Here is a 20326-nt window from a genome sequence, read left to right as displayed (position 1 = left end):
CATAAAGGCGTATAAAATTTTTGTGGGGGGGGGTTATACTGAGGCAGAGGCGTAGCGACCTAATCCAGCGCCCGGGGCGGACTATTAATTTTGCACCCCCTCCCTCCCATTTCTAAATATAGTTATTTCTGCCTGTGAAAAAGCAATTATGTAAAGTTTTGTAGTCGTTTAATTTCGTAACTGACTGTGGTTATTTCAATACTTCAGCTTAAAATGAGCCTTTTAATTAATTTTTCTAACCCTTTTGTCGCCCCCTTAAGGTCGGCTCCCGGGGCGGCCGCCCCACCCGCCCTCCCTAGCTACGCCACTGTACTGAGGTGTTGGTCTTGACGATATGGGGTGGGGGTAAATCGGCTAAATTCGACATCGTTTACAGATGACCCTTAAATTAGACTAGATGTTATGTAGGCCTATATAGCCGATTCCGAGGCTACATTACAATTAACAACTGCAAGCTTAAGTGTAACATAATCTAACGTAGTCTAGATCTACTTTAAACTATAATATGCTGAAATAGCTTTAGCTGAAAGGGGCATTCTTACTATCACGAAATCATGTAGGACTGTGTGGTTTTCATTAAGATTGAGCAATTAGCCTAATTGTTTTAATACTTATGCTACATATGGCAGCACTTAAAGCAGTTCCTTTATATATTGTTACCCCTCTACCCCCCCCCCCCCCCCACCACACAAAGTTAAACATCTACTCTTAAGTAGCCCGTAACGTTACGGATTTTATACTTTTATAGTTGAATATAAGCCTCCCTAATACCCCACTTCACTACTACTAGATCTAGATACTAGATTTACAAGCTTACTGCATTTTTTTTTCTTGTTTTCTTCTAAAAAATGTGCTTAACATACAACGCTGAAGGTCTAACACTACACTAACAGACGCGCAAGTGCTGGTTTTACTTAAAATGTAAGGTCAAGGCAAAAATTGTAGACGCAAAGACAGACCTGCGGAACAATGACCTTCACCTCTTAACCTAATGACAGACAAGACTGAAACATGGCGATGCAGAGGAGAAGAAACAGCTTCTATCGAACGTTAAAGAATGTCGAGCCTGACTTAGACGATTTAGTGCTCGATAGAGGTGCTTCTGCAACTGCACAAAACAAATGGTTGTTTGAAATTGCATGGGAGGTTGCAAATAAAGGTGAGAATGCAATATGTTTAAAACTTTTACATACGTTTGTTTTCTATTCTTATACCGCCGTTTTTAGTTTTTAGTATTTTAGTCCGCTCAGCAAATATAATTTTTGACGGTATTAATTTAGTATTAGATTTAAATAAAATTACACATTAGATCTATATCTAAATTCTATATTATTTAAATAGATAGATAGCTAGAATTAGTGCAACCAAGAGTAGTAGGCCTAAAATGTACTTAAACAAGATCGTTTTTAAAGAGAGATGCTTGCGTGTACAGTTGTAGTTGTAGAGAATACCTTCAATCATCGTCCCCATCCCCTGTCCGTTACTTAAACTGAATACTAGATTGTTACTACTATTAGATTGTGAATTATTACAATAGGTAAGCATGCTGAGTCTTAAACTTAAGTTATTCTTTTACTAGGCCTACTTATTTTATACCATGACCATAATTCTATTGCTTTACAGTACAAGACAATTGACATTCTTAATCTTTAATGATTAAAGTTTAATCTTTAACTGATTTAAGTATTTTTACGTTTTAAAATATTGAGTAAATAAAAAGTGTAACTTTGATCATTTTGTTGCACAAGTTCTAAGGAGAGGCTTTGTAAGTAGATCTAATTGTAATTAGCCTATACCTAGGTACATAAAGCAAATTTCTGGATACAGATACAATTGCAAAATAAATTGTTTTCTTTAGGCTCATTTCTTTTGAAGACTACAATAGTTTACATGATTAAAAAAAACAACTAATCTCTCTTCAGTTGGCGGCATCTACACCGTCATTAAAACAAAAGCACCTGTGACTGTTGAAGAATGGGGAGAGCAGTACTGTTTGATAGGGCCCTATAATGAATCCTGTGTTCGCACGGAAGTTGAAATTTTAGAACCCCATCATCATGTTTACAGAGAAACTATTGGAAACATGAGAAAGGCTGGCATCAAGGTATTGTGAGCTTTATTATAAGTTTTGACCTACATTGGTTTTGCTAGAATTTTAAAATTGATTCATTTTTTGCTATTTGTAAATCATTATTTTATTAGTTAATAATATTGCAATGAATATTTAAAAAAAAAATGTGTATCCTTTGACGCTATTTATTTTATAGGTATATTTCGGTCGTTGGCTGATTGATGGCTACCCCAAAGTTGTACTGTTTGATATCGGCTCAGCTGCCTGGAAACTAGATGAGTTCAAGCACGAGCTTTGGGAGACAGCTAACATCGGCGTCCCTTGGCATGACAGGGAATCCAACGATGCTGTTATATTTGGGGCGCTAGTTGCATGGTTTTTAGGAGATGTAAGGCATTAATGTTTAAATTTTTATTTCGCAAAAATGAATTTTGATAATTTAGTACTGTGGTAGGAAATTCACAGATAAAACACCTGTTTTAAAAGGTACAAGAAACTCTCTGTTTGAAAATAATACATTAGAGAAATTAAAAAAAAAGAGCACATACTTAAATGTATTTTGAAAAATGTATTTATCATAGCTGTTGTACTATTTAGCAGACATATTTTCTAATTTTTCCATTTCTCTGCCATCCATTCTTACCACAGCATACTAATAATGAAGTAGCTCTAGCCTAAGTAAGTGTGTTTTATTCTGTACATTTGATGTTTCTTTTTTTTCTCATCCATTTCAGTTTATTAAGAATACTCATGGTGATCCCATGGTGACAGCCCATTTTCATGAGTGGCTAGCAGGAGCTGGTCTTATATATACAAGAACTCGTAAAATCAATGCATCCCTCATTTTTACCACTCATGCTACCCTTTTAGGTAGATACTTATGTGCTGGCAGTGCAGATTTCTACAATAATTTAGATAAGGTAAACATTCTGTACTTTTTACTTGATTAAAATATTATCTCCCTCAAGCCTATATAAGACTATTCAAAATTAGTTTTGTTTAAAAAATTTTAAATTATAATTTTGTTCTTGTTTTTATAAATAGTAAAATACTTTCATAAAGCTGGCAAAATTTAATGTTGTAATCTAACAGCCTTATTGAGCAGCATTACAAACAGACAGTATAACTGTCTTTCAATTTGTCTTATTAAATTTAATAGAAAATGTGTAACATGATATGCACAACTATTTTGAAATAATAGTAGCTTGAGCCCATGTTTACATTAAATAGCTGAATAGCTAAAGGAAACAGAAGTTATAAATCAATATTCTAATAATTACATTTTTAAACATAATTTAAATTGAATACACTAGCTATTTAACTGTCTACTACTTTTTAAATGTGCTGTTTAGTATATTTTGTGTTCAATCTCGACGAATTTTATTACAAAATAAATTATGGCTTTCCTTTTATAACTAAAACAAAATAAGATTATATTTAATGCAAGCTATGTTTAATTTTTCAGTTTAACTTGGATAAAGAAGCTGGAGATCGTCAGATTTATCATCGTTACTGCATGGAGAGAGCAGCAGTTCACTGTGCTCATATTTTCACCACTGTCTCTGAAATCACAGGTGTAGAAGCTGAACACCTCCTGAAAAGAAAACCTGGTAACACAATTAAAACACTACTGCATGTATAAATTGTATAGAGATGTGGGGAGGGGTCTGACTTCATTGATTGTATGCTTATGTGGTGGTGGAGGAATTTGAGTTGTTTACCTTTATGAAGTACAATATTTAACACATTAAGATTTTATTAATAGTTGCTGTTATTTGGGTGATGATAGAGGGTGGAGGGTTGAAGAGTTAGCATGTTGTTTTTTTTTTTCCATTTTTATGGTAATAAATTTTATATGCTTTGTTTGTAAAATTATTACAAAGTAAAAAAACAACTGAAAATGAAAATACATTTACATACATGAGCCAAACATTAGTAATGATGTAAATTGTTTGCTAAATGTTGTATGATTTACATTTCAGATGTAATCACACCAAATGGCTTAAATGTTGTTAAATTCAGTGCTTTACATGAATTTCAAAACTTACATGCCATCAATAAAGAAAAAATTAATGACTTTGTTAGGGGACATTTTTATGGGTAAAGAACTTTGCTTGATTAAAAAAAAATTAATATATTATAATTTAATATTTAAATTAGGAAGTAACTTAAAATGTCCAGTAAATCATTATGTTTAAAAGTAGTATTAATTAAAATTTACTATTGATATAAATATATAATGAAACTTTTCAGATACTTGTTTTACTACCAAAAATTACTTTAAAGATATTATTAAGACAAAACTTAATTCTACATTTATACTCAATTATCAATAATTTACTCTGATCTTTCCATTCACCAAATGTTTTGTTCCTTCTTTTTCAGACACTATGACTTTGATTTAGACAAAACCCTGTACCTGTTTACTGCAGGGCGCTATGAATATTCCAACAAAGGAGCTGACATGTTTATAGAGTCCTTAGCAAGGCTTAACTATTACCTCAAAGTATGTTACACTTTAAGGAAATATTAATATTTTTTTGTAGTTCTTAGTGTCGTGTGTCCGTCCCGTCCCCCCCGTCCCCCCATTTATGCCAAAGACCCAAAGGCAGATAAAGTTCATCTGTTTTAATAACCTTGGCATACATGGGGATAGTGTGGTCATTGTGTGGTTGTTTCCCTAACCCGAGTCAGTTACCCATCAGAGCTGGGAGGACTCAGGGACATCCTACAGACTCGTGCCCAGGATCCATACCTGAGACTTTTGGGTTAGCAACTTAGCACTCGTCCCAGCCGCTCCTTTTTCATAGTTTATTTGCCATATTTCTAAAAAGTTATGGTCTTTTTTGTGTTAAACATAGAAGATGAGGTTTAATAGAGGCTTAGCCTCTACCAGCTGTACTTTTCATTGTAATGGATATATTCAGTGAGAATTACTGCATTACTATATAAATTGAATTTTAAAATATTATTTTTTAGCTTGCAGTTTTGTCAGTAATTACTTTCCTTACTTATTTTTTTTTCTTGCTGTCTTGTGACAATGATTAGTTTTTTCATTCTTATTATTTTTCTGCCATAGTGATTGTTTTTCTTGCAGTCCTGTAATAGTGATGTGACTATTGTGGCATTCCTAATCTTCCCTGCAAGAACAAACAACTTCAATGTGGAATCGCTCAGGGGTCAGGCCATTGCTAAGCAGCTCAAGGACACTGTCAATAATGTACAAAATCAAATTGGTCGAAGACTTTTTGATATTTGTTTAAGGTCAGTCTTGTATTTAAAAGAAAAATTATTAAATTAAAAAAATTTTTTTTAGTGTGATTTAAATGTAAATCTGAGTTTTAGTCTTAAATAATTAAATCTTTTTTTTTTTTACAGAGGAAGTCTTCCAACTGGTGATGATATTCTGGTACAGGAGGATATAGTAAAACTGAAAAGATGTATATATGCTGCTCAGGTAAATGTATATGCTTCACTGTTGTTTTACCCATGTTTCAGTCAAGCATTCTTAACTTACATGAAAATTCATAATTATCCACACATAAACTCACTTTTGCTGGTTGAGTATTTATACTAGTGTTTTCCTTTCTATTTTAGAGAAATAGTCTACCTCCTATATGTACTCACAATGTTGTGGATGATTCAAATGACCAAGTACTAAACCAAATCAGAAGATGTAGTCTTTTCAATAATCGTCATGACAGGGTTAAAGTGAGTATCTCTATATCATAGTCATCTGTTCTCTAGACCACTGCATTTTCACATTTATCTTAAACTGAACAGATTTCCATAGTCTGTAGATTCTATGCATTTTTATTAATTTAAAAAAAAATTCTAAAAGTTATGAAGCAAACACACGAGCGAGGTTTACTTGAATAATTTTTCATTTAAACATTTTTTTTATTTGTAACCTTTTTCATTTCTAGATTGTGTTTCACCCAGAATTTCTGAACTCTACCAATCCACTTTTTGCTCTTGATTATGAAGATTTTGTAAGAGGTTGCCATCTAGGTGTGTTCCCGAGCTACTATGAGCCTTGGGGATATACCCCAGGTAAGCAAAGTGTTTATAAACAATAGGAATGCTCGCAATTTTTGTTTTAAAACGCTGTCCTTGCTTTGTGCTGATCTATATTTTATTTAGTTGATTAGAAGAAGAATTATCATTAAATATTTTGTAAAAATATCATTTTTAAAAGCCAAATATTTTTAAAAAGATTTGTTGCACTATTATTTATCAAATAGATTTATTATTTTAAATTGTTATTAGATTGTACTTTTAGTGTTTCAACTATTTAATTCAAAATTTATTATTGAAATATTTTCAAATTAGCTGAATGCACGGTGATGGGAATTCCAAGCATTACAACCAATTTATCTGGCTTTGGTTGTTTTATGCAAGATCATATAGTGGATCCCAAATCATATGGCATTTACATTGTTGATAGAAGATTTAAAAGCGCAGAAGATTCTGTCAGGGAGTTAGCGCAGGTAAATAAATGTTAAAAAATTTAGGAGGAAGTTTTTGGAAATAAATGATCTCTTATTTATTTGAAAAGTAAATGTCTTTGATTCTATGACTGCAAAATACAAATAAAATTATCTTGCCAGCAATAATATCAAGCCACTTTTCCCAACTACAACTTGTAATGGTGGAAATTTAGTGGCTGTGTAGATGTCTAATACATAAAACCAAATTACATGGTCTATTTTTCCTTCTTGTACTATTAACAAGTAATACTTACTATGTTTCTCATTTTGAATTTAGCGTTCCCAAAAATTATTTTTTATATACAATCCTGTTTGATCATCTGTCTTTTGATGCATAAGAATTTTAAATTTCATGTCTAATATTTTTAAAATTTACAACAAATATGAAGAGTTTCAGTATTTTTTTTTTGTTACAATGTACTTATGTGAATGTTAGCATGTTACCAGAAAGCTGCCTATTACTAACTGCTCTTGTGTGTGATTATAGGTGTATAGCATTTCATTGATTTAAAATTGCCATTTTCACAGTACATGTTTGACTTTGCCTGCTTATCAAGACGTCAGAGAATTATTCAAAGAAACAGAACAGAGAGGCTAAGTGAAATGCTGGATTGGAGAAATCTAGGCGTGGTATGATTTTTGTTCTTATACACATTAAAAGTGAAGTTTCCCTTTTAGACCTGATGATCCATAGTGTAGATGAAGTAGAGTTCCTCTGTTCCTTGACCACTGCATATAAAGGAATGGTGAGGTCAGCACGTGCTCAACGCCTTTACTTTCCCTAATGTGAGTCAGGTACTTATTACAGTTGGATTGACTTAGCGTCACCCTACAGACTTGAGTCTGAAATTCGAACTGTTGACTTTTGGGTTAATAGTTGAGTTCTCAACTACATGACCATGCTGTCTCATTTTTATACACATTTCTTCAGTTTATTTTTTTTTTAAATCTTTAAAACTTTTTAAACTAACAGTTTGTGTGACATGTATACTTTGTAAATTAATAACCTTAAAACTAAAGCTCATTCTGAAAATGTTATTGACATTTAGTTGCATTTGTAACTAATTAATTATGTAAACATGTAATGTATATATAAGTGTTATGGTTACATAGTCTCTCCTTGTTTTTTTTTCAAAATCTAGTACTACCGTAAAGCAAGAAATCAGGCTCTGACTAAAGTGTTCGGCGACAGGGCAGGAGAGGATTCAGCTTCGGTTGGTCACTTTTTTTTGTTTATTGCTATAAACTAAACTACATATTTGTTGTTTTAGATGAGATCTGGTTTTCAGATCTGCTTATTTTAAACATATACACTAGGAAAAGTGTAAAATATCAAGTAACAGTGACAGTTAAGATTATAACCGTTTAATTTTGGATAGCCTGTATTGTAAGTGCAGTCAGCTTATGGGGTGTTTTTAAAGTAATTCTGTTTAAAAAAATGTGACTTCATAGCATCATTCCCTTTGGTTTATTGATACATTCTTTGCTACTTTAGATTTAAAGCATTTGTAATTTTGTAGAGTTACCTGTGTGATATTATTCAATGGTGTTAACCCATGCTGTCTTCTGTTTACTTTTTAGGAAAAGAAAGATTTTAAGATGATGAAACCGGCCTCAGCACCCCCCTCCCCATCATCAACCCGGGCATCAACCCCTCAGGTTAGTGATGTGGAGGATGATGACGACACACATCTTTATGATGATGAAGAAGAGGCAGGCATTCAGTTTAAGGCGGATAACCCAATCAACTCATCAGATGACACCAAATAACATGTTGAATCCTAGCTAGAAAACCTTGTATAACAAAAAGCTAGAAAACCTTGTGTAAACATCTTAATGAAGCAGGTTAAATTAGTAATATACTAACATTTTTTGTTGAGGCAAATTTGTAATCTTTCAAACATTTGCAAAATTTTATTTTACAAATTATTATTTTACATTTCTGAAATGGGTTGACATCTTATATTAGAGGGATTTCAGATTTTCTTTTTTACCATTTTTGTTTAAATAAAATTATCTACTCTTCATATAAAGTGGGTATGAACCAACATCAGTATTTATTAATACATCTGTAATGTATGTGGATCTTGTGTCCAATGTTTTACAACAAAGTTGTGATTAGAGGGTTTATTGTTATAATCCATGTTCTTGATGATAAACATAAATAAAATGCATTAGTGGATGTTGTATAAAATGAATGAGCTGGCTTCTTTAAAAAAAAAGTTAGCTTTTATGGTTGGTTTAAAAATGTATTATGAAGGCAAAAAATATCTTTCAAGTTCATATAAGAAACTCAGTATTTTAGTGCGAGTTTTTAGTTTGTGAGAAGAATGCGAGAAAAGTGTTGATGCTGACCAACTTTTTAAAAGTGCTCTCCCTTGCTGTTGTCTTTAACATCAAATTTGTTAGCGAGTTTTAAACATTACATGCCTAACCATAAAGAAAAAAACATTACCTTTAGTTGGATTTGTCATCCAAATTTTGGATTGAAGAATTTACCATTTGTTTGATATACATATATAAACATTTACATTTTGCTATTCAACATATATCCAGATACTTCTGTGTTGTTACCTGGCCAGCAGATGGATGCTGTGAAAATATGACTTGTATCAATATTATAACCCCATTTTAAACTACATTTTGAATGGATGTGGCCTAAGCTATTCTGTTGCTATATTTTCTTAATTAAAACTTGTTATGCAAGTTTTAATCACATGTTTTAGAAGTATGAACTTTGAAATTCAGTATGCATAAATTATTAATCCTTGTGATTTTTTTGTTTTGCAATCTCATTTGCTTTCAGGATTTATTTTGTCTTATTTTTACTATGCTTCCCCTCATTATGCTATATAAATAAGACAATCAAAGATTGAATAATTAATTTTAACATTAAAGAGATTTTTTTTTTTAATTTCCCATTTTGCACCTATCTACTTGAGATAGTTGAAAAATATACCAGGATAATGTAATGAAATGTCTGCATGCGATTATTGTGTTTTATTAGTATCTGTGATGTCAATAACATGAAACAAAGTATTTAACTTTAGTCAGAACCTTTACATCTACGTGTGTTTCAAAGTTGTGTTCTATTAATAGCAAAATAAAGAATAATTGAGTGTTTCAATGGAGTTATACATTGGCCTCAAGGCCGTATAATGTATATATTGTATACACATGTACAATGATAAGAGAGATAGAATAAAACAATATATTTAAATAAAATGTTTTTTATTTTCCTTTTGAAAAATACTTTCAAAAAATATTATTTTCAGTGTTGTACATTTTGCAATGTTTCAAAATGTGTTTGTAGTTGTAGCATGTGTAATGTAGTGGATCATACTAAGTTGTATCACAAATTGGATCTGCCAGACTTACTTCATTATACATCAAATTTCCTCTTCTCTATACAAACTCATCACAGCAGTACTAGTGTAGTATAGGCAATGCACAATTTGATAAAAAAAAAATTAGATTTTCAAAATAATTAGTTCAATTTAGGTTTTCTAATGGAAATGGATAATTACATGACAGACAGCTGCATCGCTTTACATAGTGTTTAAGGGAAATAATGTGAAAGCATTTCTGTCAACTTATTGACTTAACTCCAATAATTATAAACAGAATATCATTTTAACTGTTTTAACATTATATTATATTGGCTACCACCCCACCCCCTTCCTTGTGAATATTATTATTATATTTATGAACAATTTAATTTACATAGTGAACTTAGTTATTAGAACTATAACCGACTATGGTGGGGATGTTTACTGTTTAATAATATGAAGAAACTTACTAGATCTAGAGATCTGCAGCTGATGAATGTCAACGTTTGTTTATTTTCTTTACGTATTTCCACGAAAAGTTGCGTTGATTTTGGCTAAATATAGATAGGCCTAGTCATTTTTTTTTTCCTTTCAGATAAACGCCCACTATAAAACGCAACCATTGTGATGGGTGAATGAATTTTGTCTTTAGTTTCTATTTTTTTTTAGGTTTTTATTCTTAACAGAAAATATTTATAGAAATCAATATGCTAAATTACTGTGATCGTCTTATTTTCAGTTATTTGATTAGGCTTATTTAATATATTTAACGTTTATCAATCTGGGTAGGCCGTCTAACTAAAGCTTTTTCGGGATGGTTGAGTTGATTACAGAGCATTGTCACATGACCACAACATAAAAAAACAAATGAGTAGAAATAAGAAAGTCTTCGGAAATGTGTTAACTAGAAGGGTAAATATTAATTTGTTAGTGGCCTAACTCACTCAAAGGAAAGGGTATTAGAATCTATTAGATGTAGAATCTAGATATAAAATTTTCAGTCGTAATAATTTATAATAGTATTGAATTACCTCTTGCCAACTGTTTTTTGTGATGCTTGAAGTAGGCCTACTCTACTCCACTGCACTGGGCTGAGTACTTGGCCTACTCTACTCTACATAACATAGTTAGTACTAGATCTAGATCTAAATCTACATACTAGATTCTAGTACATAGACGTCTACATACTACTTTACATACTACATAGTCATACTACATTCAACAATCAGTATTCTAGTCTACTAGTTTGTACTACTAACTTACTAACTAGTCTAGAGTTCTAGTAGAGTCTAGATAGTAGATAGATCTATCTATTCTACAATTCTAGTGTCAGTGAATCTTCAAGACCACTTCAAGTCAATCTTATAATCTTAACTCATTTGACTTCTAGATCTAGATCTAGATCTAGTTTTATAATATTATAGATCTACCTAGATTTTCGCTCTATAAATAATACTATAATACTATATTAATACACTATAATATAATAATCTATTCTAGATCTAGTAACTTACTAGTAGTAAGGGGTCATCCAAATGACACACTTTATTTGATGATTTTTACCTCCCCCTCCCCACCGTCTACCATCACACATCATCACAAAAAGCCAGACCACCCCCCTAAAATGATGTCACATCTGCCCATAACCCCCCCCCCCCCCCCCCTCAAAATTGCAGTTTACCATTTTTTTTTTAAACATCACTTTTTTTCCAAAATCGTGTCTGAACTCTGTCAAAATAGAGTATTTTAATCAATTCCTATTGCAGTTTATTAAAACAGTTTTTTAAAATGCGAAGTAACATCTAAAATTCGTTTTCTAACATTGCTTTTTTATAATGCAAAAGTGTGATGTCGCACCATCTGAACCTCCCCCTCATCACACACCGTCACAAAATTATGGACTCCCCATCCCCCTACGAGTGTCGTCATTTATGGATGACTCCTAACTAATAACTAACTATTAACTAAGCTGCTAGATCTAGGAAGTAGAAGATCAGGTTGATATTTAATATATATAGATCTATAGCCTAATAATGTTTTGCAAAATAAAGTTGGTGTCAGCGATACAGGCCTTTGCGGTATGGCCCTGGAAAATATTGAACATGTTTTTCAAGATTGCTTGACTATAGATGCGGTCTAGGCTCTGACATCAAAACACACCATTCAAAGAAAATTGGTCTAGTTGTATGATCCTCCAATATTCAATATAGAAACTTCAAGTTTAAGAACAAAAAAGTGTAACAGCTACATGCTGCAAACTTTCCACTTATTAAAAACTAGAATCCATTCATAGCTTATAATTATAATACTCACTTGGGGAGTCACTTTACTTGGGTTAGAGTGAGTAAAGGTGGCTTTTGCCCTAATTGAAGACCAAATATCTCTTTTTAGAAGTATTAAAATTTATGTTATTATATAAACATCAGGAGGATAATACATACACTTAACCATGTAATATTTTTTTTTCTGCCTGTGTTTTGTTAAGAATAGGGCGGGGGTTACATTTTAGATAGTAGCTTCCATTAGTTTTTTATGAGCACTGAATTTAGGTCTCCAGCTCAAGTAGGGATTTCTTTTTAAGGTGTAAAACTATACCAAAAAATCACCATTTCAATATATGTTATTGCTTAAAGTATGCTATTTTGTTTCCCTCTGCAGATTTAAAATACAAATATAACTTGTGGAAACAATACAGTTAGGAAATGTCCAATTACGGAACTTTAAGAGAATATCGGGATGACCCTGACGAGAGAGAGTACAGAGACAATATGACTTCTGTTTCAGATCTCATAGAACAGATCAGTAGCAATATCTATAAAGTAAATAATGGAGGTATGAACTAGTGTAATTATTTGAGCCCTTATAATTTTTTGTAAGTTATTTATAATTTTAATGTATATCTGATGTACACATAAACACATAAGATTGAGCAAGGTATGCTGTGTGCAGTAAAAATTATGAAATTTGATTTAATTAGCTAAATTTAAGATAATTGGCTAATTCTTTAATTTATGCATTTCAAACTGAATCATTTAGAAAAATCAGGCAACACCTCATTTTATTTTAATTAGTTCAATCAATTAATTAGCAATTACAGGTTTTAAAAAAATTCAATTGCAGCTTATTTAAAAAAATTAAAATAAAATAACTCAAATTTCAGCAATCTCATTATATATTTAGTTGTAATTTACTTCCTTGAATAGGAAGCGGAACAAAAATATTATCATTAAAAATTATGTTCATCTTTATCTCATTTTATTTTTTTTTACAGCGAATGCAGTGGAGCGTGCCATGAAAATGATAGGCACTGATAGGGACACTGAACAACTCAGAGATAAAATGTGAGTTTTTTCTTAAACCACAACATTATCACTGTGATACATTTTTTTATACATTTAAAACAGTTGCTTTAAATTTCACTATTGAATAATAAAATTACACGAGCTGACCCGCTGCGTATCATACGCCGCTATTTAGTTGTTTTTTTTTCTACTTTTCAGTAATTTATAATTTGTGAATTCGACAGTACCAATGCTGCCATTGAAAATATTTGCTTAAAAACACTAACCACCCCCCACGTGAAAGCAGCCTCCTCTTAGTTACCTCCTCTAAGTTTAAAATCGTTTCAAACTAAATTATCTGCCCCTAATAGCCGTCACCAAACCCGTCTCTATGATTGTAAAATGTAAACAGAGTGAACACCGCTCACCAGATCATGTGGGGGTGGGGTGGGGGTGGTAGTGATAGTGATAGAGAGGAAGAGAGGGGACTGCAAAGGCGCGCATGCAGCTTGTTTTCTAACTGATCCCAGAAGAGAATGATATATATAGATTATGTTTTTACATTCACATTTGCAACCAAAATATTTTTATGCTTTTCAAGTATGTAAAAGTAAGTAAAGGTTCCTCACTAGACCTAGCAATCCATTGGGCAGAGGAAGAAGAGTTCATGTTTCTTGACCTCTGCATATGAAAGGGTGGTGTGGTCAGCACTATGCCCAACTGCCTTTCCCTAACATAAGCAATGCCTTTACTAGAGTCAAGTACCCATCATTACTGGGTGGACTCAGGGACATTCTACTGACTTAAATTCTAGCTCAAGACTTCTGAGTTAGCAGCCTTATCTAGCGCTCTACCACTAACTGATCTGGTAAATGACAATTTTTTTCTTTTTTTTTGCAGCCATGAGACTTCACAAGCAACAAATAAAATTGTCAAGTCTACAACAAAGCTCCTTCAGACTGCAGCAGGAAAGAAAGCTGATAAGGTTGTTCCATTCACTTTTTACCACTGGGCCACCCATTACACATGTCTTTTAGTGTAGAAAAGTTTGTCGATAAAACAAACATTTAATTTAATTGTAGATGTATATTAAAATTTAATATCAACTTCACATCATCTTTTCCCTTTTGTGCGCAGTAGACACAGGGCTTCCACAAAAAGCTCATTCCACTTTAGCCAGTCTCTGGCAATTCTTTTAGAAGTTCCCTTAGATAGCCCTGCTTTTGTTAGTTGTCTTTCTGCAGAATTCAATAAAACTTAGTTAAAAATAATGCATGGAATGTCCATTTTTTTATTTTGGGCTGTACATAAAACATGGTCAATCTGTTCAAAATTTTATATATTTTTATCAGCATTCCCTTCACATACCATTTTAAATTTGTAAGTTTATAAGTATGAAGTCATGTATTAGCATGCAAAGTCTCTAATTGCGTTAGAGATAAATTAGGTTGTTTTATTTTTCTCTTCTCTATAAATCCATCCTGAGCATTTTCACCTAATGTATTTCAATTGTTATCTTTTATGTAATAATTATTTTAATATATAAAATTGTACTGTAGTTGTGAAAATAGCTTTAATTTTATTTATTTCCTGAACAGGATAAAAAAATCAAGTTGGATTTGCTCAAAAGTAATTTCCAAGATGCAGTGCAAAGGTTCCAATCATTACAGAAGGTATTGTAACATTAATGATTAAATCAATGCTATACTTTTGAATAATGATCCTATGTAGTAATTTATTACATTTAAACTATATAATCAGATCTTTGTGACTTATAATTAATGCTAAAAATGCATTCTAGTTTTTTTTTAGTTTTTTAATAAGACCTAGAAATTAGGTATTTTTAAACAAACTTAAAATTTTCTCTGTAACTAATATTTGATATTTCCACATAATTTTTTAAATAGTTTAAATCAAGTGAAACTGTAACTAATATTTTAAATTTTTACATAAGTAATTTAAATCAAATACTGCGAATCTGTAACTTTTATTTTTACTAAAAAATTTTGTAAATAAAATATGGTGAAGCTTCAACTAATATCTGATATTATCACCTAATAAATGTAAATTAAATATGTGATCTGCAGTGGCAAAAGTTGTGATTAATATTTTATATTATCATTTAAGAAATATAAATCAAATACTGTGAAAAAAAATGTAATTAATACTTAAAATTTTCACAGACAGCAGCCGCAAAAGTGAAGACATCTGTAAAACTTGGAGGACACACACAGCCAAAGCTGGTTGACTTTGGAGTGAGTACTTTTTGTGTTGTTTTATTGACACATTTATTTAACAGTTAAATTTTTGTTTTTTAGAACTTAATATATTGTTATTTTTGAAAAAGCTTTAAAATAGGGATTTTACTTTTTGTTTTTACAGAAATAAAATTTTTTTTAAAGTCATTCTATACAATAATAAAGTGAAATGTTTTTGTTTGGATTTCTTTAAAACTGTTTAAATTTTACACTAAAGTGACTTTGCTTTTACAAAAATATTAAAATAGTTTAAAATCTTGTAGCAATCAAAATATTGTTATTATTTAGTTATATGTGCCTATAGATTTTGAAAGATTTTAGTTGAAACATCAGAACAAGCCTTAAAGTTTTCGATCACAGGAATAAGGATGATCAACAGTGTTAAAAAAAAAATAGTTTCCATATAGCATTAGCTAAGTAAGCACTAATTTGATGTGCATGTACTACACTTGCATTGTGTGACAACTGTCAAAGTAAGCCCCCTTCAAAGTCATTATCTCCCCTTCCCCCTCATCAAACCCATTCTCCAGACAACCAAGCCTAAGGAAATAAAAGCTTTCTTAATATGGTATTTGGTTAATCTTATATGGCATCTTGAGTGTTATATATCTTTTAAAATGTGTATATTTTCTAATTAAATATTTTATTCCATGAGATAAAATGAAAAAATATGTGCTATTCAAAATACATGATTAGGTAATGTTGACACTATGATTGATGATTGAACACTCATTCTTCTATTTTAGGACTATGGTGATGACCAGAAAGTATCAGCAGCCGAAGAACAACAAAGAAGAACACAAATTCTAAAAGAACAGGAAGTGGTCATTGAGGATGACTTGGCCGTCATTCGTGAAAGAGAAGAAAGAATTCACCAATTAGAGGTTTCTTACTATTTTTTTTTAAAAATACTGATTTTATACATGTAGAGAGTAAGGTAGAATAAAATTAGATTTGTATTATCAAATGGGACGTAGCAGTCTAGCTGTAGAGAGCTGGACTGCTAGACTGTAAGTCTCGAGTTCGAATCCAGGTTCAAGTCAGTACACCATCCCTGAGTCCACCCAACTCTAATGGGGTACCTAACTCACGTTAGGGAAAGTAAAGGCGGCTGGGCATAGTGCTGACCACACTATCCCTTCATATGCCTAGGTCAGAGAAATAAGTGAAGTTTACTTCACTTGCCCCATAGACCATCAGGTTTGAATGAGAACTTTACTCTTTTTAGTCGAATACTGACTTTTAGTGTACAGTAATAAGTGTGGTAGAGTGCACAGTTGTTAACCCAGAGTTCTGAAGTTTGCACCTCATGTTCTTGCCATTATGACATCTCACTTAACTTTGATAGGTACATGACTCTATTTAAAGGAAGTTTTGACATCTGTTAATAGGGTTGACAATGCCTGTATTTGAGGGGTGGATCTTAGCACCAAGCTGTTTTTTCTACAAACTGTCGGTTTCTTGCCCAAAAGCATAGAGTTTGGATCTCTGTCTGGACTGAAGGGTATCCCAGAGTCCACCCAGCTCTGATGAACGCCTGACTTACTTTAGGGAACGTAAATGTGACTTTGCATAGTGCTGACCACATCATCCCATCATATGCTGAGGTCAGGAGACATATGAGCTCCACCTCATGTCCCATATAGTTATTTAGGTCTGAAACGGCATTTTTTTTTATAAACCTTTGGGTTTGGGGGAATACTAGCACTATTTCTATTTTTGATCAATTTTATATGTCCATGAGTCAGTCAATTTCAGTTTGGTGTTTGATTAAAGTACTTAAGTGCACCCGATACTAATGAATACATTCTTACCTAATGAAATCTTATCACATTGTGTTTCAGGCTGACATTTTAGATGTAAATGAAATTTTTCGTGAATTAGGTGCACTTATACACACACAAGGAGAAGTAATAGGTAGGTTTTTTTAAAAAAATCTAAATACTCAAAAATGCTTTTTAAATTGTGTCACCTAGTCAGTTAAATCAACAGTCAAATTCTAAACTACAGAAAAAAAAAAGCTGAAATTTATTTTTATTCAATTTTAACTCTTCATTATAATTTTTTTTCATACAGATACAATTGATAGCAATGTAGAAAGGGCCTTTACAAATGTAGAATCAGGCCAGGAGCAACTTATAAAGGCTGCCGAGTATCAGGTAAAAGTAGTGACCAATGTTAGATTAATATTTTTTAGGAAAATAATTTGTTGCTTTTATCCCACGAGCTGACCAGTGATGTAGTATACACCGCTATTTAGTTTAATTCCTATTTTCAGTAATTCATATTTTGTGAATTCGACACTACTAATGCTGCGACTGAAAATATTTTGCTTTAAAATGCTACCAGTATCTTGTTAAGGACGATTATCATCCCCTCCCTCTCCACCCCCTCTTGAAAGCAGCCCGTCCGTGACGACAGTTTACAGAAGAAAATTAAAAAATCAAGCATAACTTATAATTACCTCCCCTAAGTCTCAAATTGTTAAAAAACTGATTTATCTGCCTCTAGTAGCCGTCACTTCTATCTATATTTATATAATTCTCTTCTGGGAGATGCTTGAAAACAAGCTGTAAGTGCGCTCCCTACCCCCCCCCCCCCCCACCCCTACATGGTCTGGTGAGCTGTAGTTCACGCTAAATGTTTACAAGCAGAGCCGGGTTTAGTGACGATTATTAGGGGCAGATAATTCAGTTTGAAACTATTTCAAACGTATGGGGGGGGGGGGGGGGTAACTAAGTGGAGTTTACTTTAACGGAGGGGGGGGGGAGGAGGGGGGTTATCGTCCTTAACGAGCTACTTATAGAGTTTTAAAGAAATATTTTCAGTGGCAGCGTTGGTACCGTCGAATTCATAAATTATGAATTACTGATAAGTAGAAAAAACAACAACTAAATAGCTACGTATGATATGCCGCGGGCTGGCTTGTTGTAAATATTCGGGGTGAACCACAGCTCACCTGACAGGTGGGGATGGGGGTGGTAGCGATATGCCTGCGAGGTGTCTTGTATGGTCCCCATGAAGAGAATTATATATATATAGATACTTAAATAAGAAAGCATTGTTAAAACTGACGCCAAGTTTTTTTCTTTCCCAGAGGAAATCTAGAAAGAAGATGTGCTGTTTAGTTGTGATATTCCTGGTTATTGCAGTAATTGTCACCATTATTATTGTGGTTTCCTTGAAAACTTAAATATATTTTAGGCACTAATTTCTTGGAACAATCTTTTAAGAGAATTTAATTGGATTAAGAAAAATTAAGCTAAAAATGGTAAACAATAATTTTTGGAGGTTATGCTGTATGTATGTTTAAGTAATAATAAATCCATGAATATTATTAATTATGAAGTAATTACGTCCTTCAAATCAGCAAAGTACAAATAATATTTATAAAATGTATTTCATAAAAGTATGCTTCAGATATTTGTTTTGTGCAAGTAAAAATTTAAATGTATGTACATCAGTGACAAAATCATTAAGTTTTGATTAATTCCTGTTGAATAATGAGTTTATTATATTTTTTTATATTGGTTTATATTAAGAGCCTTGGTTATGCATTAAGTACAGTTATTCTCCATACATGTTGCTAAGACAGGTATTGAATTTTTGACAAATTTTGATAAGTACTAGAATTTACATTTCATATATTAGATTTTTTTTTTAAGGTGACATATATAAAAATGAGCACTTCTATTTTGTGATATTGTGGGATAAGACACTACATTTGATTGTGAACATGTTTATTCTGTAAATTATTAATTTCTCCTGTGTATACTTTGTAAACGTTGATTAACAAAAGACAGCTTGTGCTAGTTTTAAATTTTACTTATCTCTCAAAGTTTAAAAGAAACTGAAATTTTGTACAGGTTTAAATATTTTAAAATCTGATTTATAACGAAAAGAAAACCTACTTGTTGTAACATTAAATGATAAAAAGTTTATTTTATAAATAACTTTTTGGTTACGTTAGGACCCATTTGATATTTGCTCAGAGGTTTTGTAAGGTAAGCTAAAAATATCTATATTTGTTTTCAATGCTGTTTTTTTTATAGGGTTAGATTTGCTCAAAGGTATGAATGGTGATATTTGTTATTATAAATATGATTATAAAAATAATAATCTGAAAAATGTGACTAAAAATTGTTTATCACTGTGTGATAGGTTGATTTCTTACTGCTAGTTGGTTTCTCCTTCTGCTTTATTTTTGAGTGAGAGAACACAAATGAGGATATAGAAGGAAAATATTTTGATTATATGATACAACAGATATTAACATAACATTAATTAAGAAAAACCACAAAGTTAAGGAAATTGTTTTATAACAAACTATAAAACCTTTTTTTAAGCTATTTACTTTTGTTATTGCTTTTGTTTTCTTCAAGTAATTGGATTCCATTTGCCACCATTATGAATATTTTGTACTGCTAAATAAAAAAAAACTTCAACTTATTTGTTTTCTATGTGCATAAATAAACAAAATTAATTGTTGATATCTTATGTAAATAAACTATTTCTCTAAACAGGCATATGACATTCCCCCTTTAATTTCTAGTATAAGTATTTCATGTTTTTAAGCATTGTAAATGAACAATCAGAAAATTGTCTTTATTGTAGCAACAAACAATGTGCAAAAATTATTTAGTATACTGCATCCATTTTGTTGATATCTTTTTTATAATTTCTGTCTGCAAAAAACTGGAATAAAATATTTTGCCTGTGGAGAGTAATGTAAGTTTTAAGTCTTCTGTTGTGTAATAAGCCTACAAATATTGAATAAATATAAATTATAAAACTGAGTAAATAAAGTTTTGAATGCAATTAACACCACTAAAAGAAAATATAGACCACCTGCTTTGGTTGCACTGAAGAAGCATGTTTTATTTTAATGCTCTTTAAT

The 20326-nt window shown here is 31.7% G+C and overlaps 2 protein-coding genes across 3 annotated transcripts; both read left to right on the top strand.

Moving 5' to 3' along the window:
- Positions 1–984: 984 nt before the first annotated feature.
- Positions 985–9784, top strand: LOC131952340 (glycogen [starch] synthase). The gene is made up of 15 exons (XM_059314955.1): positions 985–1159; positions 1923–2104; positions 2268–2459; positions 2806–2991; positions 3537–3681; positions 4054–4171; positions 4457–4577; positions 5169–5335; positions 5450–5528; positions 5669–5782; positions 5998–6124; positions 6404–6561; positions 7090–7191; positions 7704–7775; positions 8143–9784. The coding sequence occupies exons 1-15, from the start codon at positions 1012–1014 to the stop codon at positions 8329–8331; spliced, it is 2100 nt and encodes a 699-aa protein (XP_059170938.1). The 5' UTR covers positions 985–1011; the 3' UTR covers positions 8332–9784.
- A 683-nt stretch (positions 9785–10467) lies between these two features.
- Positions 10468–20156, top strand: LOC131952343 (syntaxin-7-like). 2 transcript variants are annotated; one of them, XM_059314958.1, is made up of 10 exons: positions 10468–10521; positions 12549–12722; positions 13162–13231; positions 14072–14156; positions 14770–14844; positions 15355–15426; positions 16176–16313; positions 17274–17346; positions 17506–17588; positions 18527–20156. In XM_059314958.1, the coding sequence occupies exons 2-10, from the start codon at positions 12593–12595 to the stop codon at positions 18620–18622; spliced, it is 822 nt and encodes a 273-aa protein (XP_059170941.1). In that variant the 5' UTR covers positions 10468–10521; positions 12549–12592; the 3' UTR covers positions 18623–20156. The 2 variants fall into 2 exon arrangements, with proteins under 2 accessions (XP_059170941.1, XP_059170940.1); XM_059314957.1 differs by lacking the exon at positions 10468–10521 and adding an exon at positions 10660–10802.
- Positions 20157–20326: the final 170 nt, after the last annotated feature.

Source organism: Physella acuta, unplaced genomic scaffold (assembly GCF_028476545.2).
Source record: "Physella acuta isolate Inbredline_101_S28 unplaced genomic scaffold, ASM2847654v3 ptg000867l, whole genome shotgun sequence".
Lineage (NCBI taxonomy): Eukaryota > Metazoa > Mollusca > Gastropoda > Physidae > Physella > Physella acuta.
The sequence above is the reverse complement of the archived record's forward strand: the minus strand, read 5'-3'. Positions and strand labels throughout refer to the sequence as shown.

Bases quoted from the DNA above. Each gene is read 5' to 3' on its own strand.
- LOC131952343 (XM_059314958.1), top strand. From the start codon at position 12,593: ATGTCCAATTACGGAACTTTAAGAGAATATCGGGATGACCCTGACGAG. The intron at 15,427-16,175 runs GTGAGTACTTTT...CTTCTATTTTAG, and splicing joins CAAAGCTGGTTGACTTTGGA to GACTATGGTGATGACCAGAA. The intron at 17,347-17,505 runs GTAGGTTTTTTT...TTTTTCATACAG, and splicing joins CACACAAGGAGAAGTAATAG to ATACAATTGATAGCAATGTA.
- LOC131952340 (XM_059314955.1), top strand. From the start codon at position 1,012: ATGGCGATGCAGAGGAGAAGAAACAGCTTCTATCGAACGTTAAAGAAT. The intron at 2,460-2,805 runs GTAAGGCATTAA...CATCCATTTCAG, and splicing joins TTGCATGGTTTTTAGGAGAT to TTTATTAAGAATACTCATGG. The intron at 4,578-5,168 runs GTATGTTACACT...TTTTTCTTGCAG, and splicing joins GGCTTAACTATTACCTCAAA to TCCTGTAATAGTGATGTGAC.